A 25,429-nucleotide genomic window follows, 5' to 3' on the forward strand; every position below is an offset into this window, starting at 1 on the left:
TTTCGGACGGAATTAATAGCGCAGTCGACTGCGCTAATGGTGATGGAAACGGAAGCTGTGCTGTCACTTTCACTTTCCGTTGCGGGGTTCACCCGACAGAAACCTCAGACGGAACCCCGGAGCGGAAGCGAACGGTGATGTGAACAGGCCCTAACACAAAAGTTTTGTATTTTTTTAAGCTGGTTCATAAAAAAAAATAATTCCAAATTCTACTGAACCAACTGCCTATTTAGAGACCGGCAGCAGCTCCAGGAGCGACATCATAAGGGACACACTAGGCGGATATGCTGAGTAAAACTCCACAGCTTATCCCGGGAGCCGCAGGGAATTCCGCCAGCAAAACCGCACCAAATAGTGGCGCAGGTTTCGTGAGGCATGTCCGCTGCGGGAATCCTGCAGGGAAAAAAAAGTTTAGACTTACCCCGGCCGTAGTTTAAGTGACGCATCTCTCTCTTCTGAACGTAGCCCCGCCTCCTGGGATGACGCTGTAGACCATGTGACCGCTGCAGCCGTCACATGGGATGAAACGTCATGACAGGAGGCCGGGCTGCGCTAAGAATAGAGGATCGCGTCACCAGGACTACGGCCGGGGCAAGTCTAAACTTTTTTATAAATTTAAAAAAGTGCCTTTTTTTTTTTCTCATTTGTGATTTTTGCGGCAGAACCGCAGCATTTCCGCAACAGAGGAGCGGCGATCCCACAGAATACATTGACATGCGACTTAAAAAGCCAAAAAGTCACACTGCAGGTCCATTATTTTTGCAGCGTGTGGATGAGATTTGTTCAAATCTCATCCACTCTGCTGCGACTGTGATACGCTACGGATTTTCCACAATAAAATGTGTTGCATAAAATCCGCAGCGTTCATGCCTAGTGTGTTCCTACCCTAAGGCCGGATTTACACGAGCGTGTGCTTTTTGCGCGTGCAAAAACGTGGCGTTTTGCGCTTGCAAAAGGTCCATAACAGCTCCGTGTGGCAGCAGCGTATGATGCGTGATTTTCGCGCAGCCGCCATCATTATGACACTCTGTTTGTATGTTTGTAGCTCGTGGTGCTTTTCTGTTTTCATTCATAGTTTATACAGCTGCGGAAGTGCTGGGCGTGATTTTCATGCAACCATTGACTTCAATGGGTGCGTGATGCGCGAACAATGCACAAATATCGGACATGTCGTGAGTTTTACGCAGCGGACACACGGACACACGCTGCATGAAACTCACTGACAGTCTGAACGGCCCCATAGAGTAACATAGGTCCGTGCAAGGCGCGTGAAAATCATACACGTTTCACGGACGTATTACACGTTCATCTGAATAAGCCCTAACAATAAGGCCCAGTTCACAGAGTTTTTGGGCCTTGATATTGACTCGGACACTGCGTCAGAATCAGCACCAAACAACTTCCAAAACCGCCCCCCATTGATTTAATCTGAAATCAATGGGAGCCAGTCGCGGAAAAAAGAAAAAGCAGCACGTCCTTTCTTGCCGCGGTTCTGCCTCTGACCTCCCATCGAAATCAATGGGAGGCAGAAAATGCATTTTTCGCTGCGTTTTCTGTCTGCGGTCCTCAATCGCCGCGGGCAAAAAACGCAGCAAAAAACGCGGCAAGATAGTGTGGGCAGATCAAAATCTACCTCAAAATTCGGTGCGCGGTTCCAGGCGGTCGCCGGTGCGCATGCGCGGGAGTTTGCGGGTGCGCGTGATCGGTCGCACGGGCGGCGGTGTTTGACGGCCCCCATGCTACCCAGGGCCGCCATCAGGGGGGGTATTAGGGGTACTGATGTGAGAGGCCCGGCCAAACCTAATTGAAAGGGGGGCCCGCAGCTCATGACATTCTTTTGGTGAAAAAAACGGGCCCCATTGCAGGGGCCTGTTTTTTTTCTACCAAAGGCAAGTCGCGGCAGTTGCCGGGCCCCCCTTTCAATTAGGTTTGGCCGGGCCTCTCACATCAGTACCCCTAATACCCCCCCTGATGGCAGCCCTGGGTACCATGATATAGTACTGGACGGAGTACCGTTAACAGGCGGTGCCACGGTAGGGGGGCCCAGAAAATGTAGCTGTAGGGGGCCCTGAAATTCCTGATGGCGGCCCTGTCTGTATCCTCAGGATGCAAATAGTTGAATCCAATGGTGGATCAGGGGACCGTAGGGTGCAGTCATAGGGGCATTATAGTGCATGGAAGTCAGTTATGGGGCATTATACCATGTAGAGGCAGCTATGGGGGCATTATTCTGTGTGAAGGGCAGTTATGGGGGGCATTATAATGTGTGGAGGGAAGTTGTGGGGGCATTATACTGTGTGGAGGGCAGTTATGGGGGGGCATTATACTGTGTGGAGGGCAGTTATGGGGGGCATTATACTGTGGTGGCATTACACTGGGGTCAGCTATAGGAGAATTATAATGTGTGGGGAGAACTATGGGGGCAATATACTGTGTGGAGGCAGTTTCAGGGAGTATATTATATACAGTAGTATACAGCAGGCTTGGGATAAATATTAATATAATGCCGTAGCATGCAAATAGGGGGTATGGCATGCAAAAAGGAGCGTGGCCTAAATAATCGTAATCTTAATTTATACAGCGCCAACATATTACGCAGCACTTTAATCGAGGTTACATGTTCAATTAATCGTGATTTTGATTTAGGTCATAATTGCCCAGCCCTAATCTGTACCTACATCATTTACAGAAAGAGACAGGGAGGCAGTATTATCAGTACCTACATAATTTACACAAAGAGACAGGGAGGCAGTATTATCAGTACCTACATAATTTACAGAAAGAGACAGTACGATCTGTTACTACATCTTTAATTGAGAGAGACGGGGAGACAGTACTAGCTGTACCTACATCATATACAGGGAGGCAGTATTATCTGTGACTACATCATTAACTGAGGGAGATAGTACTATCCGTACCTACATCATTTACAGAAAGAGACACTGAGGCAGTACTATCTGTTACTACATCATTAATTGAGAGAGACAGTACTATCTATGACTACATCTTTTACAGGGAGAGACAGTACTATCTGTACCTGCATCATTTATAGGAAGGTAGTACTATCTGTACCTACATCATTTATAGGGAGAGATGGGAAGGCAGTACTTTCTGTGACCACATCATTTAAAAGGAGAGACAGGAAGGTAGTAATATCTGTAGCTACATCATTTACACACACCCATTGATTGCATGGACCATGCAGAGCAACGACATGAACGTACATGGGCCGTGGCTTAGCAACCAGTGGGGTGTCTCCCTTTAAGAATGAACAACAAATGGCTGTTGGTACTATAAGGCTACTGTAATGATGGGGGTAGGGAAACAGACAAGTGAGCCCTAATCTACCCGCCACACAGTCCCTGCCTACTTGCAACGACCCGCCCTAGGCGACGGGGTACAACTGGGCGACGGTCCCTACGCTCAGTAAGTGCACGACAGACAAACAGACAAGTGTACAAAGAAGCTAAGGGAAATGGGGCAGTTGCCCACGGCAACACCGTGAGCAACAAGAGTGGTGAACGAGCAGAGTCAAACCAGGAGAGTACGAGGTACCAAACGCAGAGCAGGAGAGTAGTGAACAAGCCGAGTCAAACCAGGAGTGTACGAGGTACCAAACGCAGAGCAGAAGAGTAGTTAGTAAGCCAGGGTCAGAATGAAGCAGGGTCAAATAGTTCCGAAGCTGCAGCAGGGCCAGGAAACCGAACGAGAAGAATCACAAGCAAGGAGGAACAGGAAAGGCAGGTATAAATAGACAGAGGGCGGGAGCTAGCTCCGTCTGGCCAGGCTGTGATAGGCTCTCCCACTCCTAAGCCTGCCATCCTGAGTGGTGGAAGATGGAGTCAGTCTCACAGACATAGAAGCAGGTGCAGACTGATTACCTATGGGCGTTGACACAGAAGCTGTGCCTGGCAGATCCTTTACAGCTACATGCACACCAAAACCGCAGCAATACACAAGAAATTCGCAGGTAAAAACCGCACCGGATCGTGCGGTTTTTACGTTTTAATGCGTTTTTGGGCGCGTTTTCATGCTGCGGATTTTGGTGCAATTTTCCAAGACAAATTGTCATGATGCGGATTATGAAAAATCCAATTTCCATCCAGTGCAGTATGTACGCAAGATTTCCTGGAATCTCATTGACTATGCTGGTACTTTATTAGGGTATGTTCACACGCAGTGACCAAAAACTTTTCAGGCGAAAACAGCTCCAGATTTACAAACGTTTTTGTAACTACTCGCGTTTTTCGCGGCGTATTTTACTGCCGTTATTGGAGCTGTTTTTCAATGGAGTCAATGAAAAATGGCTCCAAAAACGTCCCAAGAAGTGACATGCACTTCTTTATCGCGGGCGTCTTTTTACGCGCCGTATTTTGACAGCGATGCGTAAAATTGCACCTCGTGGGAACAGAACACCGTAAATCCCATTGCAAGCAATGGGCAATGTTTGTAGGCGTATTAGGGGCGTTTTTTCAGGCATAAAATGGGCGAATTACATCTGAAAACACTGCGTGTGAACATACCTTTACAATGCGGATTTGCCGTACGCAAATCCGCATAAAGAAAACGCACGTAATACGCATCGCGTGCATTGAGCCCGAGCCCTTCTTTACATGGCACATTTTATGTTGCGCAGTCCACTCTCTAAAAGCGGTTCATTATATCAATATCTGTGTATTATACATCTCCTCTCTATTACATTATAGACAGTGCAGACACCTCTAGGGGGGATACTAGTAATAGTCAGGGTCCGTTTTTCTCGGCCGTTTTGCATCTGTTCCGTTTCCGTTCCGGGCCGTGTTCCCATTTTTAATGGCCGATTTTGCATCCGTTTTTTTCCCTGTCACTTTTATTTTTTGCCACACACTTCCTTCTGTAGATAATGCCACACACTGCCCTCTGTAGATGCTGCCACAGCCCCCCTGTAGGTAGTGCCACACAGCCCCCCTCGTAAGTAGCGCCACACAGCCATCTGTAAGTAGTGCCACACAGCCACCTGTAAGTAGTGCCACACAGCCCCCTGTAGGTAATGCCATACAGCCCCTTGTAGGTAGTGCCACACAGCCCCTCTGTAGGTAGTGCCACACAGCCCCTCTGTAGGTAATGCCAAACAGCCCCCTGTAGGTAGTGCCACACAGCCCTTGTAGGTAGTGCCACACAGCCCTTGTAGGTAGTGCCACACAGCCCCTGTAGGTAGTGCCACACAGCCCCTGTAGGTAGTGCCACACAGCCCCTGTAGGTAGTGCCACACAGCCCCTGTAGGTAGTGCCACACAGCCCCTGTAGGTAGTGCCACACAGCCCCTGTAGGTAGTGCCACACAGCCCTCCATAGGTAATGCCACACAGCCCCCCGTAGGTAATGCCACACAGCCCCCCGTAGGTAATGCCACACAGGCCTCCCCCCGTAGGTTAGGTAATGCCACACAGCCCCCTGTAGGTAGTTCTACACAGCACCTTTTTACATAGTGCCCCCACCCCCCATAAATGGCAAACCCCTACCTTTCTATACATAGCGCCACTGTAGAGGACCGTTCCAGGAGAAGTCCCTGACTTCAATGTCCATATGTGGAAAGTGAAGTCATGGACTTCTCCTGGAGCAGAAACACCGGCCACAGCGCCGGGGATTCCGCTTCAGAAGTCCCTGACTTCACTGTGTCCATATATGGACAGTGAAGTCAGGGACTTCTCCTGGAGCGGAATCCCCAATCCCCGGCCTCAGTGTTGCCGAAGCTGGGGATTGGGGATTCCGCTCCTATAGAGAGCGAACAAATACCCTCCTCCTCACATGCACTTCGCACTGTGAGGAGGAGGAGAGAGCGAGCAACAGAAGACACAGCCGTCACTCGGAACACATTCACAACACATTATAGTCTTCTTATGGGAGCCGGGCGGCCAGGAGAACGGCCGAAAATAGGGCATGTCACATTTTTTGAAGGCCGGATTGCCCGGTCAGTCAAAAAAATTGCTCTTGTGAATAGCCCCATTTGGGGTCTATTGTTCCTACTGCGGTCGTGTGACGGCCGTTTTTTGAACGGCCATCACACGGCCGGGAAACCCTGTCGTGTGAATAGGGTCTTAGCGTCCTGAGGCTCGCACCGTTTTCCAGGTTGGGTTTATGGTGCGGCACTTTGCCGATCAGCCGATTTTAGGCCTGAATGACGGTGCGATTTTTAATGTTTTTTGGATTGTCGCACTTCAAAAGCTACACTTTTTTTTTTTCCGTAGACATAGCTGCAGGGCACATATAATTTCTTGATTGAGCCTTTATTAAGGTGATGCATATTAAATTTACACTGTTTCCCATGTGGTACAGTCTAAATAACAGAACTTTATCCTGTGGGTGGTTTGGAGTACAGCGATACCAAATTTCTATAGTTTTTTTTTTTTAATGTTTTACTGCTTTTGCACAATAAAAACACTTTTTTTAAAAAAAAAAAAATAGTATATGTTTTTGTGTCGCCATTTATAACTTTTTTATTTTTCAGCCGACAATGCTGTATGAGAGATTATTTTTTGCGGAAGGACTTGTAGTTTTTATTCCGTTAGGTTGCGTTCACCTGGCATACGCCAAACCCAGATTCCTCGATCAGACGTCAGATAGAGAGACGTGATTCATCACTCCGGAGAACCGCTGCTCCAGAGTCCAGTGGTGACGTGCTTTACATCACTCCAGCAGACACTTGGCATTGTGCACGGTGATCTTAGTCCTGTGTGCAGTGACCATGAAAACCTATTTCGTGGCACTCCAGGTGCACAGTTCTGGTGCGGATGTCACTTCCAGAGGCAGTGTGGATATTTGTAGTGAGTGATACAACAACTTTGTTCCATGAGTTTGTGTGATCTATCGCTTCGGGGCTGAGCTATTGTTACTCCTAGACGCTTCCACTTCTAAATAATAGCACTTACAGGTGACTAGGGCAGATCTGGTAGATAATAGCCTTACAGGTTACCGGGACAGATCTAGCAGATATATTAACACTTACAGGTGACTAAAACAGATAAAAGCAATTACAGGTGATCAGATCTTGGCCGATCTAGCAGATAATAATTGCACTTACAGGTGACCTGGGCAGATCTAGCAGATAATAGCACTTACAGATGACCTGTGCAGATCTAGAAGATAGTAGCACTTACAGGTAACCGGGACAAATGTAGCAGATAATAATTGCACTTACAGGTGACCGCTAAAGATCTAGCAGATAATAATAGCACTTACAGGTGACCGGAACTGATCTAGCAGATAATAGCACTTACAGGTGACCAGGCAGATCTAGTAGATAATAGCACTAACAGGTTACCGGGGCAGATCTAGCTGATCAGATATTTTATAAACTGACATGTGGCAAAGGTGGCATCCTATGACAGTGCCACGTGTAAAGTCAGTGATCTTTTTAGTACAAACCATACTACTAGCAATGCTTCTCTATGGAGATTACATGGCTGTGTGATTGCTTTTATGTACCCGTTAGTAATGGGTTTAGCTGAAACACCTGAACTCAATTTGCAGGGGAATCCACATACGTTTGGCCATACAGTGTTTATTATATAATACAATACCCTGCTCATGATATATTGGAAATTTCAGATTTCTACATCTTACCAGCAATATTTTCAGATCACTTCTCTTGCTTGCACCAGATATTGAACTAATAATGTCTATGAGGAAAATCGCTCGCTCATTGTGCAATTCCCTCATATTTTATGTACTGGATGTTTTGTATTGATTACTCAGGAAAATAATAAAAGCACAGAATTGTATATAGGTGATAAAACTGCGGATCTCGGGTATCTATTAATAAGCTGTACAATAAGTGATTTCTTTACCGAGCTTTGATTTAGGATGAACGGATTAAATTCAGGAACAAAATACCCGTTATCCTATTATAATCCCCTCCAAATCTCCGGATCTGTGCAACTGACGAGCCATGTGCTGGCAAAGATCACAAGTCAAGCACGACGGCGCCGGACTAATGATGGAGCCAAGATACATACACCAGGTAGTCACCGCATCAAAGGGAAGACATGAGTCTCCTTATTAAATTCCGCCATTTTCTATTATTAATACTTGACCCAGGCCCGTACTGGTGTAGTGATAATATAACCCCAGATCCTCTCTGCTACATTGTACACAGTGCAGACACCTGCGGGGATACTAGTAATATCTGTGTATTATACATCTTCTCTCTGCTACATTATACACAGTGCAGACACTTCTGGGGGATACTAGTAATATATGTGTATTATACAGCTCCTCTCTATTACATTATACACAGTGCAGACACCTCTAGGGGGGATACTAGTAATATCTGTGTATTATTATACATCTCGTCTCTATTATATTATACACAGTGCAGACACCTCTAGGGGGAGATACTAGTAATATCTGTGTATTATACATCTCCTCTCTATTACATTATACACAGTGCAGACACCTCTAGGGGGGATACTAGTAATATCTGTGCATTATACATCTCCTATTACATTATACACAGTGCAGACACCTCTAGGGGGGATACTAGTAATATCTGTGCATTATACATCTCGTCTCTATTATATTATACACAGTGCAGACACCTCTAGGGGGAGATACTAGTAATATCTGTGTATTATACATCTCCTCTCTATTACATTATACACAGTGCAGACACTTCTGGGGGATACTAGTAATATCTGTGTATTATACATCTCGTCTCTATTATATTATACACAGTGCAGACACCTCTAGGGGGAGATACTAGTAATATCTGTGTATTATACATCTCCTCTCTATTACATTATACACAGTGCAGACACCTCTAGGGGTATACTAGTAATATCTGTGTATTATACAGCTCCTCTCTATTACATTATACACAGTGCAGACACCTCTAGGGGGGATACTAGTAATATCTGTGTATTATACATCTCGTCTCTATTACATTATACACAGTGCAGACACCTCTAGGGGGGATACTAGTAATATCTGTGTATTATACAGCTCCTCTCTATTACATTATACACTGTGCAGACACCTCTAGGGGGGATACTAGTCATATCTGTGTATTATACATCTCCTCTCTATTACATTATACACAGTGCAGACACCTCTAGGGGGGATACTAGTAATATCTGTGTATTATACAGCTCCTCTCTATTACATTATACACTGTGCAGACACCTCTAGGGGGGATACTAGTAATATCTGTGTATTATACATCTCCTCTCTATTACATTATACACAGTGCAGACACCTCTAGGGGGGATACTAGTAATATCTGTGTATTATACATCTCCTCTCTATTACATTATACACAGTGCAGACACCTCTAGGCGGATACCAGTAATATCTGTGTATTATACATCCCCTCTCTATTACATTATACACAGTGCAGACACCTCTAGGGGGAATACTAGTGATATCTGTGCATTATACATCTCCTCTCTATTACATTATACACTGTGCAGACACCTCTAGGGGGGATACTAGTAATATCTGTGTATTATACATCTCCTATTACATTATACACAGTGCAGACACCTCTAGGGGGGATACTAGTAATATCTGTATATTATACAGCTCCTCTCTATTACATTATACACAGTGCAGACACCTCTAGGGGGAATACTAGTGATATCTGTGCATTATACATCTCGTCTCTATTACATTATACACTGTGCAGACACCTCTAGGGGGGATACTAGTAATATCTGTGTATTATACATCTCCTCTCTATTACATTATACACAGTGCAGACACCTCTAGGGGGAATACTAGTAATATCTGTGCATTATACATCTCCTATTACATTATACACAGTGCAGACACCTCTAGGGGGGATACTAGTAATATCTGTGTATTATACATCTCCTCTCTATTACATTATACACAGTGCAGACACCTCTAGGCGGATACTAGTTATATCTGTGCATTATACATCTCCTATTACATTATACACAGTGCAGACACCTCTAGGGGGGATACTAGTAATATCTGTGCATTATACATCTCCTCTCTATTACATTATACACAGTGCAGACACCTCTAGGGGGGATACTAGTAATATCTGTGTATTATACATCTCCTATTACATTATACACAGTGCAGACACCTCTAGGGGGGATACTAGTAATATCTGTGCATTATACATCTCCTCTCTATTACATTATACACTGTGCAGACACCTCTAGGGGGATACTAGTAATATCTGTATATTATACAGCTCCTCTCTATTACATTATACACAGTGCAGACACCTCTAGGGGGAATACTAGTAATATCTGTGTATTATACATCTCCTCTCTATTACATTATACACAGTGCAGACACCTCTAGGCGGATACTAGTTATATCTGTGCATTATACATCCCCTCTCTATTACATTATACACAGTGCAGACACCTCTAGGGGGAATACTAGTGATATCTGTGCATTATACATCTCGTCTCTATTACATTATACACTGTGCAGACACCTCTAGGGGGGATACTAGTAATATCTGTGTATTATACATCTCCTATTACATTATACACAGTGCAGACACCTCTAGGGGGGATACTAGTAATATCTGTATATTATACAGCTCCTCTCTATTACATTATACACAGTGCAGACACCTCTAGGGGGAATACTAGTGATATCTGTGCATTATACATCTCGTCTCTATTACATTATACACTGTGCAGACACCTCTAGGGGGGATACTAGTAATATCTGTGTATTATACATCTCCTCTCTATTACATTATACACAGTGCAGACACCTCTAGGGGGGATACTAGTAATATCTGTGTATTATACATCTCCTCTCTATTACTGTAATGGCAGGAAGGAGGTGAAGGGAAAGTGAGCCCTAATCTACCCACCGCCCTGTCCCTGCCTACTTGCAACGACCCGCCCTAGGCGACGAGGTACAACTGGGCGGCGGTCCCTACGCTGGCTAAGTGCACAGGAAGACAAACAGGGAACACGCAAGGGAAGGGGCAGTAGCCACGGAACGCCACAAGGAAACGGGGCGGCGAACGAACAGTCAGGACCAGGACGAAGTGAGTACACCCGAGCAGGCACGGAGACAGAAGCAAGCCAGGGCAAGCAAGCAGGTCAAGCAGAACTGCAGCAAGGCAGAAGCACGGCAGAAGCAGGCTGGAGCAAGCAGCAGTGGGGCCAGGAATCCAAAAGAATTACAAGCACTGAGGGAGAGCACAGGGCAGGTAATAAAGGGCAGGGGGCGGAGCTAACTCCGAGAGACCAGGCCGCGATAGGCTCTCCCACTCCTGAGCCTGCCACCCTGGTTGGTGGGAGATGGTGTCAGTCGAGCAGGTCTGGCCTCAGGTGTGGATTGATTAATCCCAGGAGTATAGCTAGATGAAGTACCTGGCAGATCCCTAACAGTACTCCCCCTTTTATGAGGGGCCACCGGACCCTTACTAAGGGGACCCGGTTTAGTGGGGAAGAGGAGGTGGAACCTCCTGATCAATACCCCAGCGTGAACATCACGGGCAGGTACCCAAGTCCTCTCCTCCGGCCCGTATCCTCTCCAATGGACCAGGTACTGGAGGGAGCCCTGGACCATCCTACTGTCCATAATCTTGGCCACCTCGAATTCCACCCCCTCAGGGGTGAGAACGGGAACAGGAGGTATCCTCGAGGGGGACCAGGACGGGGAGCAGCGTTTAAGGAGGGAGGCATGGAAGACGTCATGTATGCGAAAGGATGGGGGGAGCTCCAGACGGAAGGATACAGGGTTGAGGACTTCAATGATCTTATAAGGTCCAATAAATCCGGGAGCAAACTTCCTGGACGGGACCTTAAGGCGCAAGTTCCTGGACGACAACCAGACCAAATCCCCGACGACAAACCGGGGGTTAGCAGAACGTCTACTATCCGCCTGAATCTTTTGTGCGCTCTGGGACGCCTCTAGGTTCTTCTGAACCTGGGCCCAGACAGTGCACAGTTCCCGATGAACCTCCTCTACCTCAGGATTATTGGAACAACCAGGGGAGACGGAGGAGAACCTTGGGTTAAACCCGAAATTACAGAAAAACGGGGAGACCCCTGACGAGTTACTGACCCGGTTATTCAGGGAAAATTCAGCAAGGGGAAGGAATGAGACCCAATCGAATTGACAGTCAGAGATGAAACACCTTAAATATTGTTCCAGGGATTGGTTGGTCCTTTCCGTTTGGCCATTAGTTTCGGGATGGAAGGCGGAGGAGAAGGACAGATCAATCTCCAACTTTTTACAAAAAGCTCTCCAAAATAAGGAAACAAATTGTACCCCTCTGTCAGAAACGATATTGACTGGGGCCCCATGGAGACGCAGGATGTGTTTCACAAACAAAGAAGCTAACGTCTTGGCGTTAGGTAGCTTCTTAAGGGGCACAAAGTGGCACATCTTGCTGAAGCGGTCGACTACCACCCACACCACCGACTTGCCCTGAGATGGAGGCAAATCGGTGATAAAATCCATGGAGATATGGGTCCAAGGTCTCTGGGGAATGGGCAAGGAACGTAGTAGGCCCGCAGGTCGGGACCTAGGGGTTTTGGACCTAGCGCAAACCTCACAAGCGGCGACGTAAGCCCTAACATCTTTAGGCAACCCAGGCCACCAATAGTTTCTGGTAATGAGGTGTTTGGTGCCCAAGATGCCAGGATGACCAGATAGAGCGGAGTCATGGTTTTCCCTGAGTACCCTCAGCCGGTATTGCAGGGGAACAAACAGTTTGTCCCCAGGGACGTTCCCGGGAGCTGCACCCTGATCAGCCGCGATATCAGAAGCTAAATCAGAATCCGTGGCAGAGACGATTATACCAGGGGGTAAAATACAAGCGGGATCCTTCTCGGAAGGAGGATTGGCCATGAAACTACGTGACAGAGCGTCAGCCTTAATATTCTTGGACCCAGCCCTATAGGTAACCAAGAAATTAAATCTGGTAAAGAATAGTGCCCACCGAGCTTGTCTAGGATTAAGCCTCCGGGCCGATTCTAGGAAAACCAGATTCTTGTGATCCGTAAGGACCGTTACCTGGTGTCTGGCCCCCTCCAGGAAGTGCCGCCACTCCTCAAAAGCCCATTTAATGGCTAGAAGTTCGCGGTTACCAATATCATAGTTACTCTCCGTGGGCGAAAACTTCCTAGAGAAGTAAGCACAGGGGCGGAGATGGGTGAGGGAGCTGGTACCCTGGGACAAGACGGCCCCCACTCCCACCTCGGAAGCGTCAACCTCCACAATAAATGGCTCCTCTTGGTTGGGCTGAATCAGCACGGGGGCCGAGATAAAGCACTTCTTGAGAGTCTCAAAGGCCTGGACGGCCTCAGGGGGCCAATGGAGGACATCGGCACCCTTGCGGGTAAGGTCCGTAAGAGGCTTAGCGACGACCGAGAAGTTGGCAATAAATCTCCTGTAATAGTTGGCGAACCCTAAAAAACACTGTAACGCCTTAAGGGAGGCAGGTTGGACCCATTCCGCCACAGCTTGAACCTTGGCAGGGTCCATGCGGAATTCATGAGGAGTGAGGATTTGCCCTAAAAATGGTATCTCCTGTACCCCAAAGACACATTTTTCAGTCTTAGCAAACAGATTATTCTCCCGAAGGACCTGGAGCACCTTCCTGACATGCTCCACGTGGGAGGACCAGTCCTTGGAAAACACCAGTATGTCATCAAGGTACACAACAAGAAAATTACCCAGGTACTCTCTCAGGATTTCATTAATAAAATTCTGGAAGACAGCAGGGGCATTACACAACCCAAAGGGCATGACCAGGTATTCGAAATGACTCTCGGGTGTGTTGAACGCAGTTTTCCACTCATCCCCCTCTTTGATGCGGATAAGGTTATATGCCCCCCGTAGATCGAACTTAGAAAACCATTGGGCTCCCTGAACCTGATTAAAAAGATCCGGAATCAAAGGAAGTGGGTACTGGTTCCTTACGGTGACCTTATTCAGGTTACGATAATCAATGCACGGCCTAAGACCACCATCCTTCTTCCCCACGAAGAAGAAGCCAGCACCTACAGGAGAAGTCGAGGGGCGAATGAAACCCTTGGCCAGGCATTCTTGGATATACACCCTCATCGCTTCACGTTCAGGACATGAAAGATTAAATATCCTACCCTTAGGAAGCTTGGCACCAGGCACCAAATCGATAGCGCAATCGTAATCTCTATGGGGGGGCAACACCTCGGAGGCCTCCTTAGAAAACACATCGGCGAAGTCCTGAACAAACTCAGGAAGCGTGTTTACCTCCTCCCGGGGAGAAATAGAGTTAACGGAAAGACATGACATAAGACATTCATTACCCCATTTGGTGAGATCCCCAGTATTCCAATCAAATGTGGGATTATGCAACTGCAACCAGGGAAGACCTAATACCAGATCAGACGATAATCCCTGCATCACCAGTACAGAGCACTGCTCCAAATGCATGGAGCCAACCAGGAGTTCAAAAACAGGAGTATGCTGAGTAAAATAACCATTAGCAAGGGGGGTTGAGTCGATTCCTACTACAGGGATGGGATAAGGTAAATCAATACAAGGCATCTTTAGAGACATAGCAAAATCCACAGACATGATATTAGCAGATGAGCCAGAATCCACGAAAGCACTGCCCGTGGCAGACCGGCCAGCAAACGAGACCTGAAAGGGAAGCAAAATTTTATTGCGTTTCACATTAACGGGAAATACCTGTGCGCCCAAGTGACCTCCCCGATGATCACTTAGGCGCGGAAGTTTTCCGGCTTCTTATTCTTGCGCCTGGGACAGGTGTTCAGTAGATGCTTGTCGTCCCCACAGTAGAAGCAGAGACCATTCATTCTGCGAAACTCTCTACGTTGTCGAGGGGACATGGAGGCCCCGAGTTGCATAGGTACCTCCGAGTCCTCCGTGGAGGGGCGAGAAGACGGGACCTCGGGGGGAATCGCAGAAAAGTCAGAGGGGAGCACACTGAAGCGTTCTAGCTGACGTTCCCTGAGACGTCGGTCAAGTCGTACTGCTAGGGCCATAACCTGGTCAAGGGAGTCAGGCGAGGGGTAGCTAACCAGCAGATCCTTCAGGGCGTCAGATAATCCTAACCTAAACTGGCACCTTAGGGCCGGATCGTTCCACTGAGAAGCTACGCACCACTTCCTAAAATCAGAACAGTATTCCTCAACCGGTCTCCTACCCTGACGTAAGGTCACCAGCTGACTCTCGGCTAAAGCAGTCCTGTCAGTCTCGTCGTAAATGAGTCCGAGGGCAGAGAAAAAACGATCAACAGAGGAAAGTTCAGGGGCGTCAGGAGCCAAGGAGAAGGCCCACTCTTGGGGCCCTTCCTGGAGTCGGGATATGATGATACCCACCCGCTGGTTCTCGGAACCTGAGGAGTGGGGCTTTAGGCGGAAATACAGTCTGCAACTCTCCCGGAAGGAGAGAAACGTCTTACGGTCCCCTGAAAACCGGTCAGGTAACTTGAGGTCGGGTTCTAGAGGTGAGGTGAGGGGTACTACTAAAGCAGCGTCACCCTGATTGACCCTTTGGGCCAGGGCCTGGACCTGTAGGGAGAGGCCCTGCATCTGCTGGGTCAGGGTCTCAAGGGGGTCCATGATAGCGTCAGCGTAGGAGAAATGGTAGACTAGGTAAGGGCTTGTAATTATGTAATGGCAGGAAGGAGGTGAAGGGAAAGTGAGCCCTAATCTACCCACCGCCCTGTCCCTGCCTACTTGCAACGACCCGCCCTAGGCGACGAGGTACAACTGGGCGGCGGTCCCTACGCTGGCTAAGTGCACAGGAAGACAAACAGGGAACACGCAAGGGAAGGGGCAGTAGCCACGGAACGCCACAAGGAAACGGGGCGGCGAACGAACAGTCAGGACCAGGACGAAGTGAGTACACCCGAGCAGGCACGGAGACAGAAGCAAGCCAGGGCAAGCAAGCAGGTCAAGCAGAACTGCAGCAAGGCAGAAGCACGGCAGAAGCAGGCTGGAGCAAGCAGCAGTGGGGCCAGGAATCCAAAAGAATTACAAGCACTGAGGGAGAGCACAGGGCAGGTAATAAAGGGCAGGGGGCGGAGCTAACTCCGAGAGACCAGGCCGCGATAGGCTCTCCCACTCCTGAGCCTGCCACCCTGGTTGGTGGGAGATGGTGTCAGTCGAGCAGGTCTGGCCTCAGGTGTGGATTGATTAATCCCAGGAGTATAGCTAGATGAAGTACCTGGCAGATCCCTAACAATTACATTATACACAGTGCAGACACCTCTAGGGGGGATACTAGTAATATCTGTGTATTATACATCTCCTCTCTATTACATTATATACAGTGCAGACACCTCTAGGCGGATACTAGTAATATCTGTGTATTATACATCTCCTCTCTATTACATTATACACAGTGCAGACACCTCTAGGCGGATACTAGTTATATCTGTGCATTATACATCTCCTATTACATTATACACAGTGCAGACACCTCTAGGGGGGATACTAGTAATATCTGTGCATTATACATCTCCTCTCTATTACATTATACACAGTGCAGACACCTCTAGGGGAGATACTAGTAATATCTGTGTATTATACATCTCCTATTACATTATACACAGTGCAGACACCTCTAGGGGGGATACTAGTAATATCTGTGCATTATACATCTCCTCTCTATTACATTATACACAGTGCAGACACCTCTAGGGGGGATACTAGTAATATCTGTGTATTATACATCTCCTATTACATTATACACAGTGCAGACACCTCTAGGGGGGATACTAGTAATATCTGTGTATTATACATCTCCTATTACATTATACACAGTGCAGACACCTCTAGGGGGGATACTAGTAATATCTGTGCATTATACATCTCCTCTCTATTACATTATACACTGTGCAGACACCTCTAGGGGGATACTAGTAATATCTGTATATTATACATCTGCTATTACATTATACACAGTGCAGACACCTCTAGGGGGAGATACTAGTAATATCTGTGTATTATACATCTCCTATTACATTATACACAGTGCAGACACCTCTAGGGGGGATACTAGTAATATCTGTGCATTATACATCTCCTCTCTATTACATTATACACAGTGCAGACACCTCTAGGGGGGATACTAGTAATATCTGTGTATTATACATCTCCTCTCTATTACATTATACACTGTGCAGACACCTCTAGGCGGATACTAGTTATATCTGTGCATTATACATCTCCTATTACATTATACACAGTGCAGACACCTCTAGGGGGGATACTAGTAATATCTGTGAATTATACATCTCCTCTCTATTACATTATACACAGTGCAGACACCTCTAGGGGGGATACTAGTAATATCTGTGCATTATACATCTCCTCTCTATTACATTATACACAGTGCAGACACCTCTAGGGGGGATACTAGTAATATCTGTGTATTATACATCTCCTATTACATTATACACAGTGCAGACACCTCTAGGGGGGATACTAGTAATATCTGTGCATTATACATCTCCTCTCTATTACATTATACACAGTGCAGACACCTCTAGGGGGGATACTAGTAATATCTGTGTATTATACATCTCCTATTAAATTATACACAGTGCAGACACCTCTAGGGGGGATACAAGTAATATCTGTGTATTATACATCTCCTATTAAATTATACACAGTGCAGACACCTCTAGGCGGATACTAGTTATATCTGTGTATTATACATCTCGTCTCTATTACATTATACACAGTGCAGACACCTCTAGGGGGGATACTAGTAATATCTGTGTATTATACATCTCGTCTCTATTACATTATACACAGTGCAGACACCTCTAGGGGGGATACTAGTAATATCTGTGCATTATACATCTCCTATTACATTATACACAGTGCAGACACCTCTAGGGGGAGATACTAGTAATATCTGTGTATTATACAGCTCCTCTCTATTACATTATACACAGTGCAGACACCTCTAGGGGTATACTAGTAATATATGTGTATTATACAGCTCCTCTCTATTACATTATACACAGTGCAGACACCTCTAGGGGTATACTAGTAATATCTGTGCATTATACATCTCCTCTCTATTACATTATACACAGTGCAGACACCTCTAGGGGTATACTAGTAATATCTGTGCATTATACATCCCCTCTCTATTACATTATACACAGTGCAGACACCTCCAGTATGGATATTAGTGATATCTGTGTATTATACATCTCCTATTACATTATACACATTCCAGACACTTCTGGGGGATACTAGTAATATCTGTGTATTATACATCTCGTCTCTATTACATTATACACAGTGCAGACACCTCTAGGGGGGATACTAGTAATATCTGTGTATTATACATCTCCTATTACATTATACACAGTGCAGACACCTCTAGGGGGGATACTAGTAATATCTGTGTATTATACATCTCCTATTACATTATACACAGTGCAGACACCTCTAGGGGGGATACTAGTAATATCTGTGCATTATACATCTCCTATTACATTATACACATTCCAGACACTTCTGGGGGATACTAGTAATATCTGTGTATTATACATCTCCTCTCTATTACATTATACACAGTGCAGACACCTCTAGGGGGGATACTAGTTATATCTGTGTATTATACATCTCCTATTACATTATACACAGTGCAGATACCTCTAGGGGGGATACTAGTAATATCTGTGCATTATACATCTCCTCTCTATTACATTATACACAGTGCAGACACCTCTAGGGGGGATACTAGTAATATCTGTGCATTATACATCTCCTCTCTATTACATTATACACAGTGCAGACACCTCTAGGCGGATACTAGTAATATCTGTGTATTATACATCTCCTATTACATTATACACTGTGCAGACACTTCTGGGGGATACTAGTAATATCGGTGTATTATACATCTACTCTCTGCTACATTATACACAGTGCAGACACTTCTGGGGGATACTAGTAATATCTGTGTATTATACAGCTCCTCTCTATTACATTATACACAGTGCAGACACCTCTAGGGGTATACTAGTAATATCTGTGCATTATACATCTCCTCTCTATTACATTATACACAGTGCAGACACCTCTAGGGGGGATACTAGTAATATCTGTGTATTATACATCTCGTCTCTATTACATTATACACAGTGCAGACACTTCTGGGGGATACTAGTAATATCTGTGTATTATACATCTCGTCTCTATTACATTATACACAGTGCAGATACCTCTAGGGGGGATACTAGTAATATCTGTGTATTATACAGCACCTCTCTATTACATTATACACAGTGCAGATACCTCTAGGGGGGATACTAGTAATATCTGTGCATTATACATCTCCTCTCTATTACATTATACACAGTGCAGACACCTCTAGGGGAGATACTACTAATATCTGTGTATTATACATCTCCTATTACATTATACACTGTGCAGACACCTCTAGGCGGATACTAGTAATATATGTGTATTATACATCTCCTCTCTATCACATCATACACAGTTCAGACACCTCTAGGGGGGATACTAGTAATATCTGTGTATTATACATCTCCTCTCTATTACATCATACACAGTTCAGACACCTCTAGGGGGAGATACTAGTAATATCTGTGCATTATACATCTCTCTGCTACATTATACACAGTGCAGACACCTCTAGGGGTATACTAGTAATATCTGTGTATTATACATCTCGTCTCTATTACATTATACACAGTGCAGACACCTCTAGGGGAGATACTAGTAATATCTGTACATTATACGTCTCCTATTACATTATACACAGTGCAGACACCTCTAGGGGGGATACTAGTAATATCTGTACATTATACATCTCCTCTCTATTACATTATACACAGTGCAGACACCTCTAGGGGGGATACTAGTAATATCTGTGTATTATACATCTCCTATTACATTATACACAGTGCAGACACCTCTAGGGGGTATACTAGTAATATCTGTGTATTATACATCTCGTCTCTATTACATTATACACAGTGCAGATACCTCTAGGGGGGATACTAGTAATATCTGTGCATTATACATCTCCTATTACATTATACACAGTGCAGACACCTCTAGGGGGGATACTAGTAATATCTGTGCATTATACATCTCCTATTACATTATACACAGTGCAGACACCTCTAGGGGGGATACTAGTAGTATCTTTGCATTATACATCTTCTCTCTGCTACATTATACACAGTGCAGACACCTCCAGTGTGGATACTAGTGATATCTGTGTATTATACATCTCCTATTACATTATACACATTCCAGACAATTCTGGGGGATACTAGTAATATCTGTGCATTATACATCTCCTCTCTATTACATTATACACAGTGCAGACACCTCTAGGGGGTATACTAGTAATATCTGTGTATTATACATCTCGTCTCTATTACATTATACACAGTGCAGAAACCTCTAGGGGTATACTAGTAATATCTGTGCATTATACATCCCCTCTCTATTACATTATACACAGTGCAGACACCTCTAGGGGGATACTAGTAATATCTGTGCATTATACATCTCCTATTACATTATACACAGTGCAGACACCTCTAGGGGGATACTAGTAATATCTGTGTATTATACATCTCCTATTACATTATACACAGTGCAGACACCTCTAGGGGGGATACTAGTGATATCTGTGTATTATACATCTCCTATTACATTATACACAGTGCAGACACCTCTAGGGGGGATACTAGTAATATCTGTGCATTATACATCTCCTATTACATTATACACAGTGCAGACACCTCTAGGGGAGATACTAGTAATATCTGTACATTATACGTCTCCTATTACATTATACACAGTGCAGACACCTCTAGGGGGGATACTAGTAATATCTGTGTATTATACATCCCCTCTCTATTACATTATACACAGTGCAGACACCTCTAGGGGGATACTAGTAATATCTGTGCATTATACATCCCCTCTCTATTACATTATACACAGTGCAGACACCTCTAGGGGGATACTAGTAATAGTAATATCTGTGCATTATACATCTCCTATTACATTATACACAGTGCAGACACCTCTAGGGGGATACTAGTAATATCTGTGTATTATACATCTCCTATTACATTATACACAGTGCAGACACCTCTAGGGGGGATACTAGTGATATCTGTGTATTATACATCTCCTATTACATTATACACAGTGCAGACACCTCTAGGGGGGATACTAGTAATATCTGTGCATTATACATCTCCTATTACATTATACACAGTGCAGACACCTCTAGGGGAGATACTAGTAATATCTGTACATTATACGTCTCCTATTACATTATACACAGTGCAGACACCTCTAGGGGGGATACTAGTAATATCTGTACATTATACGTCTCCTATTACATTATACACAGTGCAGATACCTCTAGGGGGGATACTAGTAATATCTGTGCATTATACATCTCCTATTACATTATACACTGTGCAGACACCTCTAGGCGGATACTAGTAATATCTGTGCATTATACATCTCCTATTACATTATACACAGTGCAGACACCTCTAGGGGGGATACTAGTAATATCTGTGCATTATACATCTCCTCTCTATTACATTATACACAGTGCCGACACCTCTAGGGGTATACTAGTAATATCTGTGCATTATACATCTCCTATTACATTATACACAGTGCAGATACCTCTAGGGGGGATACTAGTAATATCTGTGTATTATACATCTCCTATTACATTATACACAGTGCAGACACCTCTAGGGGGGATACTAGTAATATCTGTGCATTATACATCTCCTCTCTATTACATTATACACTGTGCAGACACCTCTAGGGGGGATACTAGTAATATCTGTGTATTATACATCTCCTCTCTATTACATTATACACAGTGCAGACACCTCTAGGGGGGATACTAGTAATATCTGTGTATTATACATCTCCTATTACATTATACACAGTGCAGACACCTCTAGGGGGGATACTAGTAATATCTGTGCATTATACATCTCCTCTCTATTACATTATACACAGTGCAGACACCTCTAGGGGGATACTAGTAATATCTGTGTATTATACATCTCCTATTAAATTATACACAGTGCAGACACCTCTAGGGGGGATACTAGTAATATCTGTGCATTATACATCTCCTCTCTATTACATTATACACTGTGCAGACACCTCTAGGGGGGATACTAGTAATATCTGTGTATTATACATCTCCTATTACATTATACACAGTGCAGACACCTCTAGGGGGGATACTAGTAATATCTGTGCATTATACATCTCCTCTCTATTACAATATACACTGTGCAGACACCTCTAGGGGGATACTAGTAATATCTGTATATTATACATCTGCTATTACATTATACACAGTGCAGACACCTCTAGGGGGAGATACTAGTAATATCTGTGTATTATACATCTCCTATTACATTATACACTGTGCAGACACCTCTAGGCGGATACTAGTAATATCTGTGTATTATACATCTCCTATTACATTATACACAGTGCAGACACCTCTAGGCGGATACTAGTAATATCTGTGTATTATACATCTCCTATTACATTATACACAGTGCAGACACCTCTAGGGGGGATACTAGTGATATCTGTGTATTATACATCTCCTATTACATTATACACTGTGCAGACACCTCTAGGGGGGATACTAGTAATATCTGTGCATTATACATCTCCTATTACATTATACACAGTGCAGACACCTCTAGGGGGGATACTAGTAATATCTGTGTATTATACATCTCCTATTACATTATACACAGTGCAGACACCTCTAGGGGGGATACTAGTAATATCTGTGCATTATACATCTCCTCTCTATTACATTATACACTGTGCAGACACCTCTAGGGGGGATACTAGTAATATCTGTGTATTATACATCTCCTCTCTATTACATTATACACAGTGCAGACACCTCTAGGGGGGATACTAGTAATATCTGTGTATTATACATCTCCTATTACATTATACACAGTGCAGACACCTCTAGGGGGGATACTAGTAATATCTGTGCATTATACATCTCCTCTCTATTACATTATACACAGTGCAGACACCTCTAGGGGGATACTAGTAATATCTGTGTATTATACATCTCCTATTAAATTATACACAGTGCAGACACCTCTAGGGGGGATACTAGTAATATCTGTGCATTATACATCTCCTCTCTATTACATTATACACTGTGCAGACACCTCTAGGGGGGATACTAGTAATATCTGTGTATTATACATCTCCTATTACATTATACACAGTGCAGACACCTCTAGGGGGGATACTAGTAATATCTGTGCATTATACATCTCCTCTCTATTACAATATACACTGTGCAGACACCTCTAGGGGGATACTAGTAATATCTGTATATTATACATCTGCTATTACATTATACACAGTGCAGACACCTCTAGGGGGAGATACTAGTAATATCTGTGTATTATACATCTCCTATTACATTATACACTGTGCAGACACCTCTAGGCGGATACTAGTAATATCTGTGTATTATACATCTCCTATTACATTATACACAGTGCAGACACCTCTAGGCGGATACTAGTAATATCTGTGTATTATACATCTCCTATTACATTATACACAGTGCAGACACCTCTAGGGGGGATACTAGTGATATCTGTGTATTATACATCTCCTATTACATTATACACTGTGCAGACACCTCTAGGGGGGATACTAGTAATATCTGTGCATTATACATCTCCTATTACATTATACACAGTGCAGACACCTCTAGGGGGGATACTAGTAATATCTGTGTATTATACATCTCCTATTACATTATACACAGTGCAGACACCTCTAGGGGGGATACTAGTGATATCTGTGTATTATACATCTCCTATTACATTATACACAGTGCAGACACCTCTAGGGGGGATACTAGTAATATCTGTGCATTATACATCTCCTATTACATTATACACAGTGCAGACACCTCTAGGGGGATACTAGTAATATCTGTGTATTATACATCTCCTCTCTATTACATTATACACAGTGCAGACACCTCTAGGGGGGATACTAGTAATATCTGTGCATTATACATCTCCTCTCTATTACATTATACACAGTGCAGACACCTCTAGGGGGATACTAGTAATATCTGTGTATTATACATCTCCTATTACATTATACACTGTGCAGATACTTGTGTAATGTCACTACATCTGATCATTACATAGGGAAACACTCCTAAGTTTTTGAATGGCAATGACCCGGCATTGGTGTCCCACTGTTCCTCCACGTGCAATACTTAACTCTTTCAGTACTACAACTCCCCCCAGGCACATCACTTTACCTTTCATCCTGCTGCCAGTCACCCATCAGCAGGTCTCGGAACCTGTACCTCGGTGGTAAGGGCTGTACGTCTTTTTCCAATTCCATCTTGCCACCTGCCCAGTGCCACTTTCCTTCAGTTTCCAACACCTGTCATTGGATCTGCGGAGCTGAGAGGAGCATGTCCATGAATGAAAGGAGGGTTGTTGCCTATCATAACACCTATCACCTTCCTCCCTGGTGGTCCTGTAACTAATTTCCTTGGCAAGCACTGCCAATCCAGAGAGATAAGATTGGGTAACAAGACTTAGAGAAGCACTTGGAGTCTGAGATGTAGGAAAAGCTGAGATAATAGAATCAGTTCATGCCCCATCTCCGCCAGTCTCTTCCAGGGTTTGTAGGGATGAGGGTAAATCCCATAGGAAAATCAGATCCAAACTTCTCTGTCGCCAGTCTCCCACGCTCTATATCAATGGATAGTATAGGATCTATAGGGGAAGGAAAACGCAGACCTGTACCCTCTGGTAGTGGGTGAGGATTGCAGGGCACAGGTATGGACTACACCTATATATCTATATAATGGACAGCTCCCTGCTGTAATTTCTCAATCAGGGGAGGGCGGGGGAGGAGCACAGAGGGAAATGCTTCTCATTCACAGACTGGAAAAGACTCGGAGATGGGGGGGAAGCAACAGGCGGAAAAGGAGGATTGGGAATCATTCACATGAGGGGGAGAATGGTAGAGAAGGGGTGATGGTGGCAGGTGACAGAGGGCACATGTATATGGTTATACTGGAGGGTAAGAGATGTGACAGTCAGGAACAAATTAGTATTCTGTAGAAAGATGAGAGTGCAGGGAGAGGAGAGGGGGGCTCATTCCACCTGAGGGGTCCTCAGTCATCTCTGTGAGAGGGGGAGACAAGTGACTGCTCAGAGACTATAGATGCAATGACTGATCAAAGTGAGAGAGACACACAGAGAGACTGTCTGTAGAGGCAAGTGACAGCCCAGAGAGGGGAGAGACTGCTAATAAAGGAGAGACTGTCTGTAGATCCAAGTGACAGCTCAGAGGGGAGAGACTGCTGATAAAGGTGAGAAACTCTAGATGGAAGTGACTGCTCAGA

At 44.7% G+C, this 25,429-nt stretch overlaps 1 protein-coding gene across 1 annotated transcript in view; it reads right to left on the minus strand.

The window, feature by feature from the left end:
* The window catches only part of LOC142750154 (potassium channel subfamily T member 2-like), a 209,248-nt gene extending 184,200 nt beyond the window's left edge, over nucleotides 1-25,048 (minus strand). The window contains exon 1 of the mRNA XM_075858995.1: nucleotides 24,329-25,048. Within this exon, the coding sequence (XP_075715110.1) occupies nucleotides 24,329-24,414 (86 nt within the window). The 5' untranslated portion in view covers nucleotides 24,415-25,048. The remainder of the gene's footprint in view (nucleotides 1-24,328) is intronic.
* Between the last annotated feature and the right edge of the window lie 381 nt (nucleotides 25,049-25,429).

Source organism: Rhinoderma darwinii, chromosome 3 (genome assembly GCF_050947455.1).
Source record: "Rhinoderma darwinii isolate aRhiDar2 chromosome 3, aRhiDar2.hap1, whole genome shotgun sequence".
Classification (NCBI taxonomy): Eukaryota; Metazoa; Chordata; class Amphibia; order Anura; family Rhinodermatidae; genus Rhinoderma; species Rhinoderma darwinii.